General features: G+C 33.2%; 1 protein-coding gene across 1 annotated transcript; it reads left to right on the plus strand.

Moving 5' to 3' along the window:
- Positions 1–509: 509 nt before the first annotated feature.
- Positions 510–1,147, plus strand: LOC110663689 (uncharacterized). The gene has a single exon (XM_021823080.2). It carries the CDS (start codon positions 666–668, stop codon positions 894–896), a length of 231 nt encoding a protein of 76 aa, XP_021678772.1. The 5' UTR covers positions 510–665; the 3' UTR covers positions 897–1,147.
- The last annotated feature ends 22,230 nt before the right edge of the window (positions 1,148–23,377 follow it).

Raw genomic sequence — 23,377 nt, forward strand, 5'->3', positions numbered from 1 at the left:
TTACCAAATTTTAGAGACTAAATTATAATTTATTTTATTTTTAATTAGGGATTATTTGTAATTCACTAAATTTTTTAAGGATCATACAGTAATTATCATTTTAATTTTTTCCAAAAGAGATAATATTTTTAATTAGAGACTTATTTGTAATTAACTAATATTTTAAAAGATTTTAAAATAATTAATCTATATTTTAATTAATTAATATTAAAAATTAAAAAAAAAACTCAAGCAATGAAGCAGCGCGTGAATCTCACTTTCATGAGAAGGAACAAATTTGATCTTAAATAAAAAGATTTTAGATAAACTGGATCGAAAATTAAAATTGAATAAAATTGGACATTTATAAAAGAGTAGAAATGAACTTTTTTCCAACATTTAATTGTAAAAAAAAGACAAAAGAAGTAGCCGTTGGACTCGCAATCTCGAACGTTAAGCCTACCGTTGAAATAAAGCGTATTTTAATATTTTATAATAATATATTCCCTTCTCAAGTTCTCATATGTTCCAGATCATTGATAAGCAACAAAGCAGAAGCAGCAGCTTCACTTTCCACTGTCCTACGCCTATAAATTTCCCATCTCTGCTTCTCCTCTGCATCCATCTGTCTATATCTTCCTCAGCTTGTTCCCTCTTCGTTTGTGTCTAAATTAAAGAGCTTAAAGATGGGTATGGTGGTGGTGATCTCTTTGCCTTTGATAATCTTCTCTCTACTGCTTGGTTTTGGGTGCTATTTCTTGGGAAGAGCCAAAGGGAGACAAGATGTTCGTACAAATGCTCAAGTCTATGGCGCACCAACTCCACCACCAGGTACAGGTATTGCTGCGCCGCTCTCTTCTCATCCATCGTCGTCTCCTCCACCTCTTAAAAAGCCAGACAACTTGAACAATGTTTAATCTACTTCCTTTCAATCACTTGCTGTTATTCTCTCTTCTGGGTGATTCTCTGTATGCACACGAAAGATTTGAAAACTTATTTTTTTATATATAATTTTTTTGATTTGGAATTTGAGGTCCACATGTGGGCTGCTCTTGAATATTGGTTTGTCATTCGAATCAGTGAAAATTTCAAATTTGTATGTTTAGTTATCAGTAGATTGATTTATTTTGAACCATCTACGTGAGAAACCACCAATTTTTAACATCAATTTTTCTAGAAAAAATTACTATTTAGTACATATATATATATATATACATATATATATATATATATATATATATATATATATATATATAACAAAACTATTGATTTAGTCATGGCATTTTAAAAAACACGTTATTATCTAAATTTTAATTTTATGGTGCACTTTTACTTTTTTGTCTACTTTTCTTAATTTGTATAGTTAATCATAAATACTTTCGTCCTTAATTTTTGCTAATATAAATATTTTTATTTTTGAATTTTTATTTTTGAATTTTTATTATTAATGCTTTTGTAATTTGTTGGTCATCTTTTAGTCCTTAACTAACAATTAAAATGACAAAAATGAATTAAAAAACCAAATAATCAATAGAATTAAATGTAACGCACTAAATCATATATATATGAGGATTAAATCACTAATTTTATAACATAATTCAGAGATTAAAATAATAATGCACTCATTTCACTATAACAGCGAAGAAAAGCCTCAATATTATACTTCGGTAGAGGACAATGCAAATTCACCCAATGACTTATTTCTTCAACTAAACTTGTCATTTTATCGTGCATTGCGTAATTTATTTTCTATTTCATTTTAATAACAATTACTTAATAAATAATTTTTATTTACATTATAATTTAATTTTAATATTTTTAGACCTCAAATTAATTAATGAGTCTAAAATATTAAATTAAATTACTAATTTAATGTCACTGAGCTCATAGCTCAAGCTAGCAGAACATCAATGGTCAATGGGCTCTAATTATATATAGAGGTCCAATCAAATAATAACCCGTACAAGTAGGCATTATTTATTTAGTGTCTAAAATATCTACTAAAGATAAACATAGCAGTGGAATAGTGGGCAAGTAGGCAAGTACAACAAATCGTGTGAGTGTTACACCTATTGAATTGCCGAGCCTACCGATAACTCATTAAATATATTACAAGCGATTTTAAAATAAATCCATTTCTTATTTAAATGAAAATAAGGATGAAAGAGTTATTAAAATGCCTTTATATATTAGGTACATATCATACAATAATTCATTTAGAATTTATTTAGCAGTTTTAAAACTTTTACAAAAATTTCGGCAAAGTGACGGCTAAAAATTAAAAAAAAAAAATTCTTCAAAACCTGTCAAAAATAATTTATAACAAATATATATAATTCACAATTCAACTCAATTCAACATTGAAACATCTCATTCCAATCTCAATATTATAAAATTTGCATTAATTAAAGTGACCAAAATCACATTACAAAGATTTTTATACAACTGCTCTAGTGTTATACATAAATACATTCAGATACATGTACATCAAAACAAATATACAAGGGTATACCTAAAATGTATACTCGAAATTATGTCCTCAATGCTGCTCACTCTGCAGCTCATTCCTTCTCCTTATCTACGACAGCATGAAACAGCTTTTGTTAAGCTAACAGTTACTTAGTGATGCACAACTTAAAAATTTAAAGTTCAATGCAAATCATAATCTATCAAAACTTAATCAATTACAATGTCAAACAAATCTAATTTATCTCACTAGGCAAGCTAGTGAGGACTACAAATCACATAGTTTATGTCAACTGTAGTTTCAAACCATATTCAAATAATTTTCCATTCATCAAATGTAGTTGTCAACTCATAATCATATTCCATTCAAAACAATTACCCAAAAGAGGTTAATAACACATAATCTATCAAATTAAGATTTTCAAAGCAATAAGAGTCACAAATCATTCACACAACTCATTCAAACCAATTTCAATTTAAAAAACAAAGAGATAGCAATATTGTGCACAAACCTCTTTACACTCTCCTTACTTAGTTCCACTTTCCTTCTCCTTAGGAGGCTCCTTTTCCACTGAAAATATACAATGGAGATGTCTCAATACTCAATTTAACTACCACTAATAGTCAATTAATTAAATGCCTAATGAATACCTAAGTTACTTAAGAAATTTCAAAGAGTTTGAGTTTTGGACAGGTTTATGGCCTGACTTTTTAACTTAATTTCATAATCTGGTGAGGTGTTCTTCATGAAAATTGTCCCTCTATGTCTTAGTTTTATTTTTCAATTTGAATCACTCCATTTAGAGTTTTGTAGCTCTAGTTATAGTCAATTAACCAGTTCAGTGATCTATTACTGTTCCAGAACAAGGCATATTCTGAAACTCAACTTTATCAAGCAAATAGGACTAGTTATAGTCATAATTTGGCTTTGAGTTCTTTATATGAGTTGAAAGTGTCTCATAGTTACATAGGTTCAAGAATTACTAAATTTGAGGTTGTAGTTAGTTATGGCTAATTAACCAACCTAGACTCATAAGCCCTATAACTCCATAATTTCAGGTTCCAGATCAGGTTTTGCAATTAACATTTGGTCCTTACTCTCAAAATTTGAGTAAGATTTCTAAACCAAAGTTGTAGCCCTAACTCTTGGGTTCTCAGATCATTTTGGCTTATCCCATTTGGAAGTTTCTAGTGAAAGTAATGGTCTAATTACGGTCCTAGGGTCAATTAGCTAAAGTGATTCTAGTGCAGGAATTCCAAATTGGAAAGTCCTGAATTTTCCTAACAATTTCATTAAGTTCTTTTAGGATCTAGGTTCTGGCCAAAACATCAAAATTGTAGTTCTAGATATTATGAAGATTTTGATTTTTGAATCATTGCATTTGCAGTTTTGTAGCCGATATTATGACATTTTTGCCAAAACTGTTCGAATGGCCATTTGTCCAGGATTTCCAAGTTAGGTTTGGTTTTAACAGATTTTTTAGACTAATTTTGCTTAACAATTTGATTTAGTTAGGGTCAGAATTAGATTCCTGATCTTCATGAAAAATGTTCTACTATGTCAAAGCTTTTCATAAGTTCAAGAATTAGGTCATTTGGAGCTTTTTATAGAGAGTTATGCCTATTTGAATATTTACTGTTTATTTGATCAATTCTGGTCAGGTTCAGAACACTAATTTTGGATTCAAGCAAATTTTAGGCTAACTTATGGTCAGTTTTTGGGCAAGATTTCTTCATGAAATTTGTGGCTTTAGGTCTTAAGTTTCATCTTGATTGGCCTCACACTAATTGGAGCTATCTAGCTCTACTTATAACCATGAAAGCACACTGGACTTAGAGGTCCAAAAATCCATCAATCCACACATTACAATTCCATGAATTCCCTTTATCAATTCACATCAATTCTCAATCCAAAACACATCAAATGACCACAAGCATGATACACATCAATTGGTCAACATTTCACAAAACTCTAATTCTCACAAAACCCTAATTTCCCCAACTTCACAATTCAAGCAACTCATGCAATTTCACTTCACCAATCACATATACAACTTGATTTAAGTTTAAATTCATGTTGAATTCAAATAAATACAATCAAATTGTACCCCCTCTATAGTTGGCCAAAATATTTCCCTTAACGTTTATGCATGATTTTCATCTATCTTAAGTTAATTACCCTATTAACTTTAATCCGATACACCATTAATTTAGTTTGAAAATTGACTTACCTCTACTTGACCAAGTTCAAGTCTTCCAAACTCTTTAAATTCCTTGCCACTTTGGCAAAAATCAAGATCCAAGAATAAGTTTTTATTAAAGGAGCTATGAAATTTGTGGGCTAAAACTAGGGTTTTAGATGCTTGTTAGGTTCATCAACGGAGGAAGATGAAAGAGGTAGAGAGAGTGTGTTTCATCCTAGCAAGGAAGAAGAGAGAAAAATGATTTTGATCTTTGTTAATTTTTTCCTCTTATTATACTTATAACTATCTCTACATTTAGTAAATTAAAAATTATGTTTTTAATGGTGTCATAGTTACATCATGCCATTTCTTTATATTTTTAAGTATTTTTCATTATTTTAATCTTATACATTTTAATGGACATTTAGGTTATTCACTTATTTGAGCTTGTTCTCTTTTTATTTTCATGGCTTTCACATTTCCAATAGTTTCGCAATTATTTTTTGACCTAGTGTATCATGGGGTCCCACATGAATTTGGGGTTGCAACTAAGCTCGTAGTCGCTTCCCGGGTTGGTCACCCATCACTGGGATCTCGGCTCATTTAATCAATTTAGGCTTTATTTCATTTATTCTCTTCCTCCTACATTTGACCTTTATCAATTTTATTTATGGTTTCTCTATGTGATCTAAGTATAATTCTAGACATTCTAGCTATCTGGACATGCCTTAGTCATTGGAATAGTAGAATGTACGAACTACTTAATATGAGGGTGTTACAATTCTCCCCTCCTTAAAAGAAAATCTAGTCCCGAAATTTTACCTGGTATTATTCTTTAAAGAGTTGTGGGTGCTGTCTCCTCATGTCCTCCTCAAGCTCCCATGTAAACCTCCTGGACTAAATAGTGGTTTCACAGCACCTCATGCGCTAAGATTTTTATGGGCTCTTCATCATAAGTGAGTTCTGGATTCACCTCAATCTCCTCTACTAGTAAGTACCTCTTTAACATGGACACATGGAAGACATTGTGAATCTTCTCCAACTCCAGAGGTAATGCAAGTTTTGTATGTAAGAGGACCCACTATTTCCAAAACCTCATATGGCCCAATGAAACGAGGACTCAATTTTCCCTTTCTACCAAACCTCATAATTTTCATCCAAGGGGAAACTTTAAGGAATACTTTGTCACCCGCAGAGTACTCAATATCCCTTTCTCTGCAGATCAATGTAGGACTTTTGGCAATCCGATGCAGTCAAGTCTATCTCGAATGATTTTAATTTTTTCCTCAGTCTGTTGTATAATTTTTGGGCCAATCAATTTTCTCTCTCCCATTTCCTCCCAACACAAGGGAGTTCTACACTTCCTGCTGTACAAAGCTCCATATGGAGGCATCTCGACACAAGGGAGTTCTCTATCTGATACAATGGACACTGGCATTCTATGTAGCCTCACTATCTCATCCATATATAGTTTAGCTAATCTGTCTAGGCTGTATCCATCCTCACTGGCAGAAAGTGTGCAGACTTGATCGATCTATTCACAATGACCCAAAATTGCATCATGATTCTTCTGTGTTCTAGGAAGTCCCACCATAAAATCCATCGTGATCCATTCCCATTTCCACTCAGGAATTGGCAGTAGCTGTAACAAACTAGCTGGCACTTGGTGTTCTGCCTTTACTTGTTAACAAGTTAGGCATTTGGCCACATATTTTTTTTATACCCATCCACCAATAGTGCTCTTTAATAGTTCTGTACATTTTTATTCCACCAGGGTGCATGGTAAAAGGCGAGTCATGTGCTTCCTTCATAATGACTTGCCTCAATTCAACATCATTTGGGATAACATTCTATCCTGGTATAGTAGTAAGCCATCGTCATTCACTGAAAATCTAGGTTTCATGCCATCCCGAGCTTCTTCCATCAATTTCAAATGTTTTCATCAATCAGCATTGGCTCCACTTGCCAAGTAGCTACGATTCGCCCCTCATCATTAAACTCTAAATTATCATGCAATGCCCTCAACTCATACACCCTGGATAGAGGTGATACTTTCAAACTAGCCATGGTGGTCTTATGACTTAAAGCATATGCTACCACATTTGCTTTCCTAGGCTGATAATCTATCAGGCAATCATAATATTTTATCAGCTCTAATCACCTCCTCTGCCTCAAGCACACAGAAGTGTGCCGAAATACTTCAAGCTCTTGTGATCTGTGAAGATATAACACTTCTCCCTATACAAGTAGTGTCTCCATATCTTCAGAGTAAATAAAATGGCAGCAAGCTCTAAGTCATGTGTAGGATAATTCCTTTCATGGGGTTTTAGCTGGCGTGAAGCATATAACATTTCTATCTTGCATCTCAACACACAGCCTAACTCATTGTGAAAAGCATCACTGTATACCCAGAGTAGGTAATGTCAAGACAGCTTCAGTTAAACATCTCTTCAACTCATCAAAACTCTGCTGCCATTTATCAGTCCACTGAAATTTTACATCTCTTCACAAAATGGTGGTAGTAACAAGCTAAACCCAAGAAACTTTGAAATTCAGTGACATTTCTGAGCGGTTTCCAATTCAGAATAGCCTCTACCTTACTGGGATCTACCTTGATACCCCTCTACCTTACTATGTGTCCCAGAAATTTCTTTCAGCCAAAATTCACATTTTGACAATTTGGCATACAACTATTTCTCCCTTAAAGTTTGCAATACCATTTTGACAATATGGCCTGAAGATAGTGTTCATCAGGTCTATAAAAGCAGCTAGAGCATTAGTCAATCTGAATGGCATTACTAAGAACTCGTAGTGGCCATAGCGAGTCCTGAAAGAAGTTTTTTGAATGCTCTACTCCTGCATCCTCAACTGATAATAACCCAATCTCAAATCAATTTTGGAGATTATAGCTGCATTCTTCAACTATTCAAACAAATCATCTATTCGAGGTAATGAATATCTATTCTTTATGACCACCTTATTCAACTATCTGTAGTCGATAGATGAAAAGGTGCTCCCCAAGGTGACACTTGTGTGAATAGCCCTTGTCAAGTAATTCTTGCAACTGCATGTTCAACTCCTTTAACTCAGCCGATGCCATTCTATATGGAGTAATGGAGATTGGTTCCACACTAGGAATAACCTCAATTTCGAACTGTACCTCTCTTTCCGGAGTTAATCCTGACAATTCTTCAAGAAAAACATCCGAAAAATCACATACAATAGGAATATCCCTCAATTCTAGACTCCCTACTTGGGTGTCTATATCACATGGGCCAAATATGCTTCACACCCCTTCCAAATCATCCTCCTTGCAAGTGCAACTAAAATGAGATTTGATGGCAATAACTACCTCTCCCCATGTATTACTACATCACCATACTGAGGGAGACCAAAAGTGACTGTCTTCAGTCTAGAATCAATCATAGCATGATGCTTGGCTAATCAATCCATGCTCAAGATGACATCATAATCTCTGAAGGGCATTTCATGATCAGACAGGAAAGTATGTCCTTGGATTACCAAAGGATAATCCTTATATACAACCTATTTACCTTGACCTCCTGGCCCAATGGACTAGTCACTAGCACATCAAAGTCCATTTTCAAACAAGGAATAGTAGTAGAACAAACAATGCTAGCACTAACATATGAGTGTGTGGAGTTAGGATCAAATAGCACATAAACAGCTTGTTCAAAGAGGGAAAAAGTACTAGCTACTACATCAGAAGTCTTAGCCTCTTCTCTTTGACTCATTGTGCTTTGTTCTAGCTGATTTACAGCGCCTTGACTACCTTAGAGGTACTATCCCTACCTCTTCCTCTACCTCTAATAGTTGACTGTGAACCTCTGGTGGTAGAACCTTGAGCTGACCCTTCAGCTGTTGTAGTAGGTGGCCCAAATCTAAGGGCACTAGTATTGTGATACCCCTCACCGGGGCACTGGCTCATTTAACTTTTTCGTATTTCATTTCTAAAATTTTTCTTTAATTTTTCTTACACTTATTTGAATTATTTATGACTCCTCACTCTAGTCTAATTATAGTTCCAGACATTTTGACTATCTGGACAAACATTGGTCACCAGAACAGTAGAACGTACGGACTATCTAAAATGAGGGTGTTATAATTCTTTCCCTCTAATAAAAATTTCATCCTCGAAATTTACCTGACGTGCAATTTAGCTCAAGAACCCTAATTCTCAAATTTCAATTCATACTCATGTTCAAGACCACCCATATACAACTTAAATTCATTCAAAACTCATCAACATTTCTATCACTAAGGCTGTCGAAAATTTTAGTTGGTCCATACATGTATGTTCTTTTAATTTTATGAATTTTTAACTAAATCCATACACCTAACTTCAAATTTAAAGAGAAAAATGGAGAGATATAGCACTAACCTTTTGATGAGCTAACTTGAGCTTGTAATTCTTCACTAATATTAATCCTTACCACTAGAGCAAGCTTGAGGCAACAATTTGAAGAAGAAATAGAGGAAGGGGTTTTATGGTATGAAATTAAGGTTATGAAGAGAGAGAAATGAGAAAACTCTAATGGAGGTTGAGAGGAGAAGATGAGCATAAAATTTTTCATTTTCTTTAGTTTTTTATCCTTTTAAGATGCTTGTTAAACTCCTATTGGTTGGCAATTTAATTTATTGTAAATTTATTATCAAACTCAAATTCTGGACTTAATCTAATGGAATTGTCCACCAAAGTCAGGACACCAAATCTGATAGAACCAATTCTGCCCATAAATTCTAAGTATAGGTCAATCCGGCCAGTTATGGTAAAATAGCTATAACTTGAGCTACAAAACTCCAAATGAAGTGATTTAAAAAGAAATTTAAAGAGGACATACCCAACTTTCATGAAGAAAGTTTTATCAAATTTTTACTGTAGGTCTAATGGAACAGTGAATTTGGACCTCAAATTCTGAAAATTTGAAATAAAACCTAGGAGGCCAACAAAAATAAAATGCAAAATGTGGTATTTTGATGAACTTAGACTTAAAAAATCTATTATGAATTAAAAAGTCAACCTTTGAAGGGAAATGGTCAAGTGAATAGTAACTCCAATGATATAGGAAATGGTATACTATTAGAAAAACTATTAGGATGGTTAATATAGATAATGTGATTAATGAATTTAAATTCTTAAAGTTGAGTGACTCTAGGATTTAAGGAAAATTCAGTTAAATTTGAAATCCATGAAATGCTCATGGATTACTTAAAATATGAATGATAATTTATATACATAGTGTAATGAATAAATGAATATATGAATGAGACTAGTTCTCATTTATTGGAGAAAGGATAAGGAAAAATGCTTTGAGTACAATTACACATGAAAATAATTGCTATAAATTGTGATTAATATGAATGACATAATAAATGAATAAAAGGATGAATGCATAATTTAGGTAGAATTGTATTTTAGACATTTACACTTTTATTATAATTGGAACATATAATAAAAAAAATGATACTTATGAACCCTTAAAGGTTATTAGTGCCCATATATTGCCTAGACACTGTGTGTGTCAGATTGGATAGATTGATATACTAATAGGGTATTATTTTAGCATTACTGAGCCTGTATTTATGGCTTTTATACCCGATTACTTGTTATCATGGCTTTTAGCCATACTGATATGTTATCATGGCTTTTTAGCTATACTGACTGCATACGTGGTTGACGTACCGAGCTTACACGTCCCATGGTATGACGGCCCGAGACACTGCGGTGTCCAATGCCAACGACCCGCTTATCCAGTTTAGTAAGCCTGTTATATGTTACTTGGGCAGTAAAATTTGTTAAGAATAATATGAATTAAATGAATGAATAAGAAAGAAACTAGAATTAGTTTTAAAATTTTATTTATTATGCAATGATTCAAAATACCTAGAAATAAATTAGTGAAATGATACGAAGATTTACAAAAGAAGTAGAACGTAAACAAATATTACAAATGCGTCTCTTATTTAATAAATGAAGGACAACTTAGGATAACCAATAATTTAATCTTAATAATTTCACTCGAAATTAAATTAATTCTTGAGCATCCAAATATTGCTTTGGTTTTATCTTTATTGTAAATTATTTTCTTTGTTATATTATCGTACCACTAAGTACCAATACCTAGCGCGATGGATTTGTTTCCTTGTGCAGGTACTGAAGGTAAAGCCCAGCGGATATTAAACTGGGGATCTTGGATATCGGATCTGTAGAGTGTTTAAGGCTGTCACCTCTTCAGCAATGCATGTAGATAGGGCTCACATTAGTCATTTTATGTATTTTGTATAGTATAAATATTTCTTATGTTGTAATGTAAACTAGAAAATTATAATTAATATTTATGTGTTGTAAATTAATAAATCAGTTAGTTCATATGTGATTAAATTGTATATCATGAAAATAAATGAAGATTGAGAATTTTCACATATGAGTTGAGAATGAATGGATTTGTACGAATGAGTATGTGAATTGCAAGAATTGAATGTGAGATGACTATGATGAGTATGAATGATATTTTTATTGTAAATATATTATCGAAAATTTCAAGCAGGTAAATAGTGAGATACGCCACTAGTGAGATATGCCGGAACACTATATTTTATTTCAATCATTTTTATTCTTCCTTAATTTATTTCAAATGGTTATGAAGTGCAATTTGTGAAATATAACTCATTTAAGTCATTTATTGAAATTATAAATTTATATGAGGTTTCGAAAATTTTATAGAAAATCCGACAGAGTACCGGTTCAAAATGGTGAAAACAGTTCTTCGAAACCTGTGAAAAACACTTCCAATAATCATTTCCAATCATTCTCAAACTCCAATAACCATCAACATGGTCTCTGTCACACCCTACCCCTCTGTAAGGCATAACATGATCCCGTAGTATACCTAATGAATTACCAACTTCGTCTACTGATAACTTATTAAATACACTACAAGGGATTTTAAAACTTTTCTTACTTCTTTTTATAGTGGTGAGCACTATTTACAGGTGTTAAAAAAAAAATTTGAACTGAAGTAAAACAACTAACACATTTTAAGAATTAATAATTTCTGTAAAAATTTTGGCGGAGTACCATCTGTATTTTGAACAAACCAGTTCTTGAAAAACTCAGAAAAGCACTTCAAATAGATTTCTCAATCTCGACTCCAACAGTTAAACAACACAATATATTTCTCAAGTCAAATCCACAATAATTTTTCAAAGAATGAGATAAAAGAAATATAATATAAATTTTAGAAGTCAAAATAACTCATAATTTATTTTACAACTTCAATGTACAATTTTAATTTACAACTGCTCAAAACCAAGAATACTATATACATCTAGTGAACATATATTACAATATAAAATGCAGAATATGGTATACTCAATATACCCGATGATCTTTCAAAGGTAGTACTCAAATTTAGTCCACTGCCTGTCGTCTATCTACTTGCGACAGCAATGAAAAGCTATCGCTGAGTAAAATTTACTTAGTGGTGCACAATAACAATTTGAAATGCGATATATAAATCTTTTATTGACAGTTCACAAATCAAATGATTCACAATTCCATTTCACAATTTACAAAATTCATATAACACAAATTTGATCAAATAACTGAGTAACACAGTTTTGCCAATCAATAACACAATTTGATCAAATAACTGAAGAATACAGTGTTGCCAATCAATAACACAATTTGATCAAATAACTAAAGAATACAGTTTTGCCAATCAATAACACAATTTGATCAAATAATTGAATAATACAGTGTTACCAATCAATAACACATTTTAGGCCATGACACAGTTTTTTCCACATATGCCGTGTTGTACACCACGACAAGACACACTCACCCCAATAATCGAAATCAATGAGGGAGGAAGCTAGCTATATAATGAGTACTCATCCACACTCACCTTAGAATGACAAGTCAAAGAGGGAGGAACATAATCACACTCACCCCAGACTGATAAGTCAAATAGGGAGGAATATATCACACTCACCCCATAAATGGAGGAGGAAAATAGTGTCATGCCAAGTGTGAATCAAAATAATTTCAAATCACAATATTTCATACAAACCATAAATCACATTTTATCTCAAAATTTTCATTTGCAAAGTTGGCAACACAATAATTTCCAAATAATATTCCCAAAACCAAAGCAATAAAAAATTATTCATAATTCATTTATCCAAATAAATTTGCTAGTAAAAGCAGTGAATATAAAAGTATTGTGCACGGACACAATTTAAAACTATAATGTTCAACTAAATTTTTTAAGTAGAAAATGACAAGTCAAAATTGTTGTGCACAAATACAATTTAAAACAATAACATACAAATAATCATAATTTATTTCAATTGAAAAATTCAAAAGAATTAACTATTGTGCACAAACACAATTTAAAACAATAACATATAAATAATCGCAATTTATTTCAATTGAAAAATTCAAAAGAAATACTTATTGTGCACAAACACAATTTAAAACAATAACACACAAATAATCATAATTTATTTCAATTGAAAATTTCAAAAGGAATAGCTATTGTGCACAAACCTTTGATAACTGTCTCCTGGCCTTGACTCAGTGTTTCCTTACCCTTCCTTGAGTCTTTGCTAACTGAGAAACACAATTTGAAGTGTTTCAGTACTCATTTAAATTGTCTCTAACGATAATGTTTGATAAGTAATTCACTGAATTCTATTATTTACTTAGTCAACCTAATGTGTCGACCCTCGGTGCATTCTAGGTAATTTAGGTTTTAATGTTACTAATATGTCACATTCGATAGTCTTTTAGGGTTAGTACATGTTACCAAACTCATTTCCATATATATTGCGTTTTCTTGCAATTTGCTGGATTCCGGGATACTAGTTTGACCTAGCCGGACGACCTAGTTCCCTCGGTTTTTGGGTTTCGGTCCAAACTACAAACTTGTAGATCTATGTCTTATTGCACGCGGGACAAAATTATAGGTCATTCTGAGTTATGTAGACCATGTTATGGTCATTTTACTATTGCTGGTCAAAGTGCATCAAAATTGGTCACTTTAGGTCATTTTAGGTCAATTTTGGTTCGGCCAGTTTTTGGACCCGAATTTGTGCAAGCTGTTTGACTTGATTATGGTCATTTCTGGGCTTTGGTGTCTTCATAAGACTTGTAGATATAGGTCTTAACTATTCATGGTCAAAATTTCAGGTCAATTGGACCTGTTTTGAGTGAGTTATGGCCAAAATACTAACTGCTGCCCAAATGGTCAATTTTCAGGCCTTATTTGCACTTAATTCGGATTTGGTCATTTTTCAAGCTACCTTGCAAGCAGAATTTTGGTAAGCTTCCTTCATGAATGTTGGCATATTTTGTGTGTAGTTTCACCTCAAATTGGTCTCATACCAATTGGAGTCACAAATTTACATTTATAACCTAATTTATACACTGCATTCATCAATCACACAACCTGCACACAATCTGCACTTCCAATGTTTAATCCTCCTTCTCTCAAACTGCAATACCATATTGATAACACTTCTAATCTCATTCATCAAGTCTCAAGTTGGTAAATTCCCAACAGTTTACTCAAGTGCACATTAATCAATACAGAACCCTAATTTACAAAGTCAAGGTCAATAATATATACTTGCAAACAATTAGTTAATACTTGAAATTTCCACTAATAACTTACAATATACTCCCACTAATCTATCAATACCATAATTCAACAATAAAATTAATGAAATACCAATCCTTTAAGTACCTCAAGGTTGCCACATTTAAGCTCAATTGTCCAAAGTCTCTAACACTTATTCAAACCCCTAATTCAATTATTATTTCAAACATATACATGCCCATAAACTCTAATTCATTTATTTACTTAAATCAACATGTCTAACCATCAATTACAAGTAGAATTAACCAACTTCCCATGGACTTCCTTGGCTGCTAAATTTAAATCCCCACAAATACTCATCCAATTCTTTCAATTTCTCCACAATTTAACTCATCACAACATCAACTCAAAGTTTAATTAAGCAAGGGAGGAAAAATAAGCACTAACCTTTTTTAAGCTTGACTAAAACCTCACCAAACTTCCTTCTTTTTGCTCCCAATATTCTGCCCAAGATGTGTACACCACTTTTAATGAAGACACTTATAGAAATCATGGCTTGATCATGGAGGAGAGGAAGCTTGCATGTGGGATGGCCATGGAGGACAATGGGAGAATTTAGGAGAATTGGAATTCGGCTAAGATGGGAAAATGAAGAAGAAGAAGATGTTAGTGCTGCCCTCTTTGTCCACTAATGGCCTTAAATCAGTCCGCTAATTGTCCACTAATGCTCCACTTAACTTAAATAAATAATATTATAATTAAACTTTTAATTATTCCCATATTTTTCCACTTAGTTTCTCTTAATTATTCTACACATGGAATTTCATTTTTTGTAACACCCCTATGTTCGGTAGTGCGTTCTACTGTTCCGGTGGCCAATGTTATCCGGACAGCTAGGATGACTAGAACTACACTTCGTTATGAGTGAGGAGACATAAAATAATGAAATACAAGAAGAGAAAACACAAGAAAAATAAAGGAAAAATAATAGCAAAGAAATGTAACCAAGTTAAGCGAGCCGAAAACCCTAGCGATGGGTGACCGCACCGAGAAGTCACGGTGTGGACCGTTGACTAGCCCTGGACCGCGGGGAACCCTGAAAAATATTTTTAGGACTTAAAGAGACATCAATTGATGTATAAATATCATTAGAAATATCAAAGAAAAATTAAATTATTAGTACAAGGAAAAGTGAGAAATTGAAAAACAGACAAAATCCGGTGTTACCGAAAAATCAGGAATGCAACCCGAACAGGGGCATTGTGGTCATTTGACATCTCTAATTGTCTTTTGACCTAAATGTCCATTAAAAATAAATAATATTACACTTGGAAAATATAATGAAAAATTAAATTGGTGGTATATAAAGTAAATAGCAAAAATTATGGGTTTAATGTGGAATAAATGAGAATTAAACATATAAAATGAATTAATTTGTGTGAGTGGACCACTATGGAATAAATTAAGAGCTAAATGGGCAGGTGTACACCTATTATACAATCTGCATCTTCATCTCCCTCACTTGGTTCATCCATGCCGAAATGAAGAAGTGAAAACCTCCATTGCCGTTTTGCATAAAGCTTCATCAACCTCCTTCAATTCACCTCCAAACACCTAGGTTGTTTCATTAAAGATTACCTCCACATCACAAGGAAGAGTTTGATAGCAAAATCAAGGAAGTTTAGTGAAGGTTTAACAAGTCCTAACAATAGGTAAGTTTGTATTTTTGAATATTGCTTTGTTAAAGTTTGAAAACATGTTATGGGTGTTTGCTTTGTGAAGAAATTTTAAAGTTTTGAGGAGTTCTTTGATATATCCAATTTTGGACAGCCATGGAGTTCTATATTTAATGAAGTATTCTTACATATATTTGATGTAAATTTATGTTGAGTAGGGTGAATTAATGTCCTAGTAAGTTATTTCCGTGTGTATGTGGTGATTGTGCATTTGGAATTGAAGTGGAAGAAACTATGGGGAATTTTGGCAATGTGAAGCATTCGGCAGCCTTGGGACTTCTTGATGAATGTTTAAATTCATGAAGATATTGGGTGAATTGTGACATTGAGGATTGATGAATATGTATATAAATTGGTTGTGGAAATTGTATGTAATAGTTAGGAGTGTTTATGTGTACATATTGTTGTATTTGGACTTTGTGAATTAGTGTTTCATTTGGTGTATTGAGGATATTGTATTCTGCCCAAAGTGACTTTATTGTGAAGTGATAAATGGTTTTGGTAATGTACCAAATCAGAATTGGTAAGAGAGATGGACTTATAGCAAGGTAATGTGTAATTGCTAGATGTTTAAGTAATGTATTTAAGGGCATTATGCATTTTAGCCTATAACTTTAAGTGTGTGGCTCCAATTGGTATGAGACCAATTGGAGGTGAAACTAGGCACAAAATGTGCCAACTTTCATGAAGGAAACATACCAAAATTCTACTTGTAAGGTAGCTTGAAAAATGACCAAATCCGGATTAAGTGAAAGTGAGGCCTGAAAACTGACCATTTGGGCAGCAATTAGTGTTTAGACCATAACTCACTCAAAACAGGTCCAATTGACCTGAAATTTTAACCATGAATAGTTAAGGTCTATATCTACAAGTCTTATGAAGACACAAAAGCCCAGAAATGACCATAAGCAAGTCAAACAGCTTGCACAATTTTGAGTCCAAAAACAGGCCGAACCAAAGTTGACCAAATTGACCTAAAATGACCTAATTTGATGCCATTTGACCAGCAATAGTAAAATGACCATAACTTGGTCTACATAACTCAGAATGACCTAAAATTTTGCCCCGCGTTCCATAAGACATAGATCTACAAGTTTGTAGTTTTGATCGAAACCCGAAAACTTAGGGCACTAGTTTGTTCGGCTAGGTCAAACTAGTATCCCGGAATCCAACAAGTTGCAATAAAATGCACTAAACAAGGAAATGAAATTGGTAACATGTACCAACCCTAAAAGACTATCGAATGTGACATATTAATGACACTAAAACCTAATTTACCTAGAACGCATTGAGGGTCGGTATATTAGGTGATTAAGCAAATAATAGCTTTCAGTGAATTACTTATCAAGCATTATCGATAGAGACAGTTTAATTTAGTATGGAAACACTTCAAATTGTGTTTCTCAGTTAGTAAAGACTCAGGGAAAGCGAAGGAAACACTGAGTCCAGACCAGGAGACAATTATCAGAGGTTTGTGCACAACAACTATTTCTTTTGAATTTTTCAACTGAAATGAATTATGATTATTTGTACATTATTGTTTTAAATTGTGGAAACGTGTTTGAATGGATATTTATCTTGAAAAGCATTGTAAATGGTTTGAAATTGTGAGAAATTGTTTGAATGATATTGATGGATACTTATTGATTGAAAAGTATTAGAAATGGTTTGAAACCACAGCTATTATGTATATTGATTGCATTCCTCGCTAGCTTGTCTAGTGGGACGAATTGAATTCCCTCTCTGGCTGAAGTGTTGAGGTGTGTGCCTGTTGAAGACGAATTGGATGAGTACTCATATTTTTGCTAGCTAGCTATGTTATTCCTCATTAGTCATTGACTTTTGGGATGAATTGAATACCTCATTAGCCATCGGCTTTTGGGATGAATTGAACTTTGGAACATGATTAAGCTGTGTGTGATTTATTGATATGTATTGTGAGATTGTGAAATGGAGTTAAATCCTTATTGACATTTACTGTCTTTTGAAGTTAACTATGTTTTGATCTCTGAGATTTATTGTGATATTGTGTTAAATTCCTTCTGACACTCATTGTCTTGAATTTAACTATGATTTTACATATCCATCATCTAAATGATTTATGAGTTGTGATTTAAAGTTGTATTTGGTTAATGTTGTGCACCATTGAGACATTGTCTCAGCGATAGCTTTTTATTGCTGTCGCAGGTAGACAGACAGACAGGGCAGCAGACTAGGCTACTAGTACATCCAGCGAGAGATTTTTCGGGTATAACGAGTATACCACATTTTGCATTTTGTACTGTAATGTATGATCACTGTATGTATATATTGTTTTTGATTTTGAGCAGTTGTAAATTAAAACTGTACATTGAAGTTGTAAAGTAAATGATGAGATATTTTGACTTGTAAAAATTGTATCATATTTCTTGTATCTCAGCCTCTGAAAAATTACTCTGAATTTGAATTGAGAAACATGTTGCGTTGAGAAATATGTTGGAGTTGAGATTTGGAAAAATATTGAAGTGCTTTTTACAGGTTTTCTGAAGAACTATTTTATCCAAAATACAGATGACACTCTGCCAAAATTTTTACAGAAGTTCCAAATAATTCAAATGTGTTAGTTCTATCACTTCAGTTCAAAAAGGTTTTTAACACCTGTAAATAGTGCTCACCACTGTAAAAGAAGTAAGAAAAGTTTTTAAAATCCCTTGTAGTGTATTTAATGGGTTATCAGTAGACGGAGTTGGTAATTCATTAGGTATACTACGAGATCATGTTATGCCTTACAGAGGGGTAGGGTGTGACATTTTTCATGGCATTTTCAAAATTTAATACCACTTATTTTTAATGGACATTGAGGTCAAAAGTCAACTCGGGGTGTCAAATGACCACAATGCCCCTGTTCGGGTTGTATTCCCGACTTTTCAGTAATACCGAGTTTTGTTCATTTTTCGATTTCTCACGTTTCTTTGTACTAATTAATTAATTAATTTTTCTTTGATATTTCTAATGGTATTTGTACTTCAATTGATGTCTCTTTAAGTCCTAAAAATATTTTTTAGGGTTCCTTGTGATCCAGGGCTAGTCAACGGTCCACGCCGTGACTTCCCGTTGCGGTCACCCATCGCTAGGGTTCTCGGCTCGCTTAACTTGGTTACATTTCTTTACTATTATTTTTCTTTTATTTTTCTTGAATTTTCTTTTCTTGTATTTCATTATTTTATGTCTCCTCACTCATATCGAAGTGTAGTTCTAAGCATCATAGCTGTCCGGGCAACACTGGTCACTGAAACAGTAGAACGCACTACCGAATATAGGGGTGTTACAATTCTCCCCCCCTTAAAATAAATTTCGTCCGCGAAATTTTACCCAATAGCTATCTTACAATAGTCATACGTTTATTTTCTCATTTCTATATGATCGTATAATCTTCTTTTCCTCAAATTTGTATAAGACTTTTAACAATCTAATACAACGTTTAATTTGTTTGTATAACACCAATCTTCTCTTACTGTTGTGCTGTCTAATATTTCAGTTCATATTCCTTCTTGAATGACCCTTGAGGTCATGTTAGAATGATTTATCTAGTCGTTGGTCCTCTGACCATTCTAGTCAATAGTCTTCCTCACATTCATAACATTTCTTTGTTATATCTGAACCAACTGTTCGAATTTTTACTTCCATAACTCCTTTTATCTGTCAACATTCTATAACTTACTTCCCTTTTGTACTAAACTATAACCTTTCGATATTCTAACTTTTGAGTTTTAAATCCCTAAGTAGGATTTTCAAACTTATTTCCAACAAAAAAATTCTGTCCTGGCATAACTATATCAAAACAGATGATGTTGGCAACTATTCTCATCTTGGTGTATTATCGAGTAGTACGTAGCTCTATACAATAATCTCAAGTCAATATTATAATCTGCAGCTTACAGTACAAACATCAAGAATATTGCATAGTTACTACGATACATCCCAATAGATCAAACTTTCCTATCTTTTATCCTTTTCGAATTCACTAATATCCCGAACTTATTATGATTACAATATCCATTAACAATTACTAACAGTAACATCCTTGCCCTCATCTAGAGTAATTCTATTACTGTAACTTACTTTTACGTCCTCTTGCCTTACATTAAGTAGGCTTGCCGTTTAGCTTTATAATTTATGGTGTGTTAGAACATACTTTTCGCCGCTAAACTCTTTCAAAACTAATTTCACTTATTATCACAATCCTTATCTTAAAAGACTAATCACTAATGCATCAAAATTTATTCCCCCTATAAAGGAATAACAACAGAGCATATAGTTCTAACACTAACATAAAAGTATGCAAACTCCAGGTCAAACAATACATATATATATCTTAGTTACTAATTGAGAAAGTACCAGCAACAATGTCAAAAGTCTCAGCCTCTTCTCTCTGCCGTATAGCGTATACTCTAGCTGAAGCATCACCTTGTTCTGGCTGATTCACAGTACTCTGACTTCTAGGTGTACTACTCCAACCTCTACCTATGCCTCTACTAACTGATGGTGAACTCTTTGGGGTAGAAACTTGGGTTGATCCCTTTGGTGTAGTAAATGATCTAGAACGACATGGATTTACACAATCCCTAGCAAAATGACTAGTCCCTCCACAATTGAAACATACTCCTACGGCTCTATAACATACCCCACTATGTGGTTTAGCACAAGTTTCACAAAGTCGATCTGACAGCGCATTTCTGGGTTTCTGTTGAGTTTGCTGATCAGATCCAGGTGGTTTCTGTCCAGAAGATCTATCTCTACCGGCTTTCTTACTACCTCGGTTGTATCCTCCAAAGTTTTTCCTCCTTCCAGTAGGACCACTAGAACTCCGTTCTACTGATTTTCCCTCTTTTTCCGTCTTCTCTGATTTCTTTTTCTTAGGGGCCACTTCAGATTCAATTCTTTCTAATTCTAGTGCTTGAGAAATAAGTTCAGAGAAGTTGTTATGTTTGAATCCGACCACTTGTAATCTGATACTAGGCTTCAAGCCAATTTCAAACCTCTTACATCTCTCCCTACTGGTAGAAAGTAGACTTACTGCATAATGGCTTAGGCGGGAAAATTCTCTTTCATACTCACCGATCGACCTCTGCTGTTTGGACTTAGGAATTCTTGCAGCTTCTGGTCTACATAAGCACCTGGGACATATTTTTATCTGAATTCCCTGAGAAAGTTATTCCATGTTAGCACTGCAGGTTCTACCAAACTGTGGGGAATGGTTTTCCACCAGTCATAAGCATCCCCCTGTAGCAAAGATACTGAGTATTCAAATCTGAGCTCCTCCGTGCAATGCAGTTTCTTGAATACCCTATCTATCCTCTCTAACCATTGTTCTGCCTCTAGAGGATCTACTATCCCCTTGAACTCTATAGCCCCATTTTTCATTAATTTGTCATACTGCCTAGCAGGAGACTGTGGTTGTACCACTACTGTCTGTATTGGGACTTGAGTAGGCACATTACCAGCCATTTGTTGGAACATTGCAGCCATCCACGAGCGAATCGAGAAGGAAATCTGCAGATCATGGGTGTCTTCTTTGAACCACTTACATTATGTAGGGTTGGGGCATCCCCTTGCACCTCAGCCTCAATAGATTGATCGACTGAATGATCACCCTCTTCCATAGTTAATTCGAGGATCTTAGACCTTCTAAACAAATAACACAAGGAGATTTCCTCCCGTTAGTGCATATTTATAATGTAATGTACTGTATGTATCAAATAATGACATTGAGCAGATGTACTATGGAGAAAGAATATTCCAATTATAGGTGAAAACAGAATTTAAAAACTTTGCTCTGATACCACTAAAACATGTCACACTCTACCCCTCTGTAAGGCATAACATGATCCCGTAGTATACCTAATGAATTACCAACTTCGTCTACTAATAACTCATTAAATATACTACAAGGGATTTTAAAACTTTTCTTACTTCTTTTTATAGTGGTGAGCACTATTTACAGGTGTTAAAATAAAATTTTGAACTGAAGTAAAACAACTAACACATTTTAAGAATTAATAATTTCTGTAAAAATTTGGCGGAGTACCATCTGTATTTTGAACAAAACAGTTCTTTAGAAAACCTGTAAAAAGCACTTCAAATAGATTTCTCAATCTCGACTCCAATAGTTAAACAACACAATATATTTCTCAAGTCAAATCCACAATAATTTTTCAAAGAATGAGATAAAAGAAATATAATACAAATTTTATAAGTCAAAATAACTCATAATTTATTTTACAACTTCAATGTAAAATTTTAATTTACAACTGCTCAAAACCAAGAATACTATATACATCCAGTGAACAAACATTACAACATAAAATGCAGAATATGGTATACTCAATATACCCGATGATCTTTCAGTATAGTACTAGCAGCCTAGTCTGCTGCCCTGTCAATTTATCTACCTGCGATAGCAATGAAAAGCTGTCGCTGAGTAAAATTTACTCAGTGGTACACAATAACAATTTGAAATGCGATATATAAATCTTTTATTGACAGTTCACAAATCAAATGATTCACAATTCCATTTCACAATTTACAAAATTTATATAACACAAATTTGATCAAATAACTGAGTAACACAGTTTTGCCAATCAATAACACAATTTGATCAAATAACTGAAGAATACAGTGTTGCCAATCAATAACACAATTTGATCAAATAACTGAAGAATACAGTTTTGCCAATCAATAACACAATTTGATCAAATAACTGAAGAATACAGTTTTGCCAATCAAAAAAACAATTTGATCAAATAATTGAATAATACAGTGTTACCAATCAATAACACATTTTAGGCCATGACACAGTTTTTTCCACACATGCCGTGTTGTACACCACGACAAGACACACTCACCCCAATAATCGAAATCAATGAGGGAGGAAGCTAGCTATATAATGAGTACTCATCCACACTCACCTCAGAATGACAAGTCAAAGAGGGAGGAACATAATCACACTCACCCCAGACTGATAAGTCAAATAGGGAGGAATATATCACACTCACCCCATAAATGGAGGAGGAACATAGTAATAGTGTCATGCCAAGTGTGAATCAAAACAATTTCAAATCACAATATTTCATACAAACCATAAATCACATTTTATCTCAAAATTTTCATTTGCAAAGTTGGCAACACAATAATTTCCAAATAATATTTCCAAAATCAAAGCAATAAAAAATTATTCATAATTCATTTATCCAAATAAATTTGCTAGCAAAATCAGTGAATATAAAAGTATTGTGCACGGACACAATTTAAAACTATAATGTTTAACTAAATTTTTTAAGTGGAAAATGACAAGTCAAAATTATTGTGCACAAATACAATTTAAAATAATAACATACAAATAATCATAATT

Source organism: Hevea brasiliensis, chromosome 4, assembly GCF_030052815.1.
Source record: "Hevea brasiliensis isolate MT/VB/25A 57/8 chromosome 4, ASM3005281v1, whole genome shotgun sequence".
In the NCBI taxonomy this organism is placed as follows: domain Eukaryota; kingdom Viridiplantae; phylum Streptophyta; class Magnoliopsida; order Malpighiales; family Euphorbiaceae; genus Hevea; species Hevea brasiliensis.

What these genes read in the sequence shown, in the direction of transcription:
- LOC110663689 (XM_021823080.2), top strand. Translation starts at nt 666, where the DNA reads ATGGGTATGGTGGTGGTGATCTCTTTGCCTTTGATAATCTTCTCTCTA.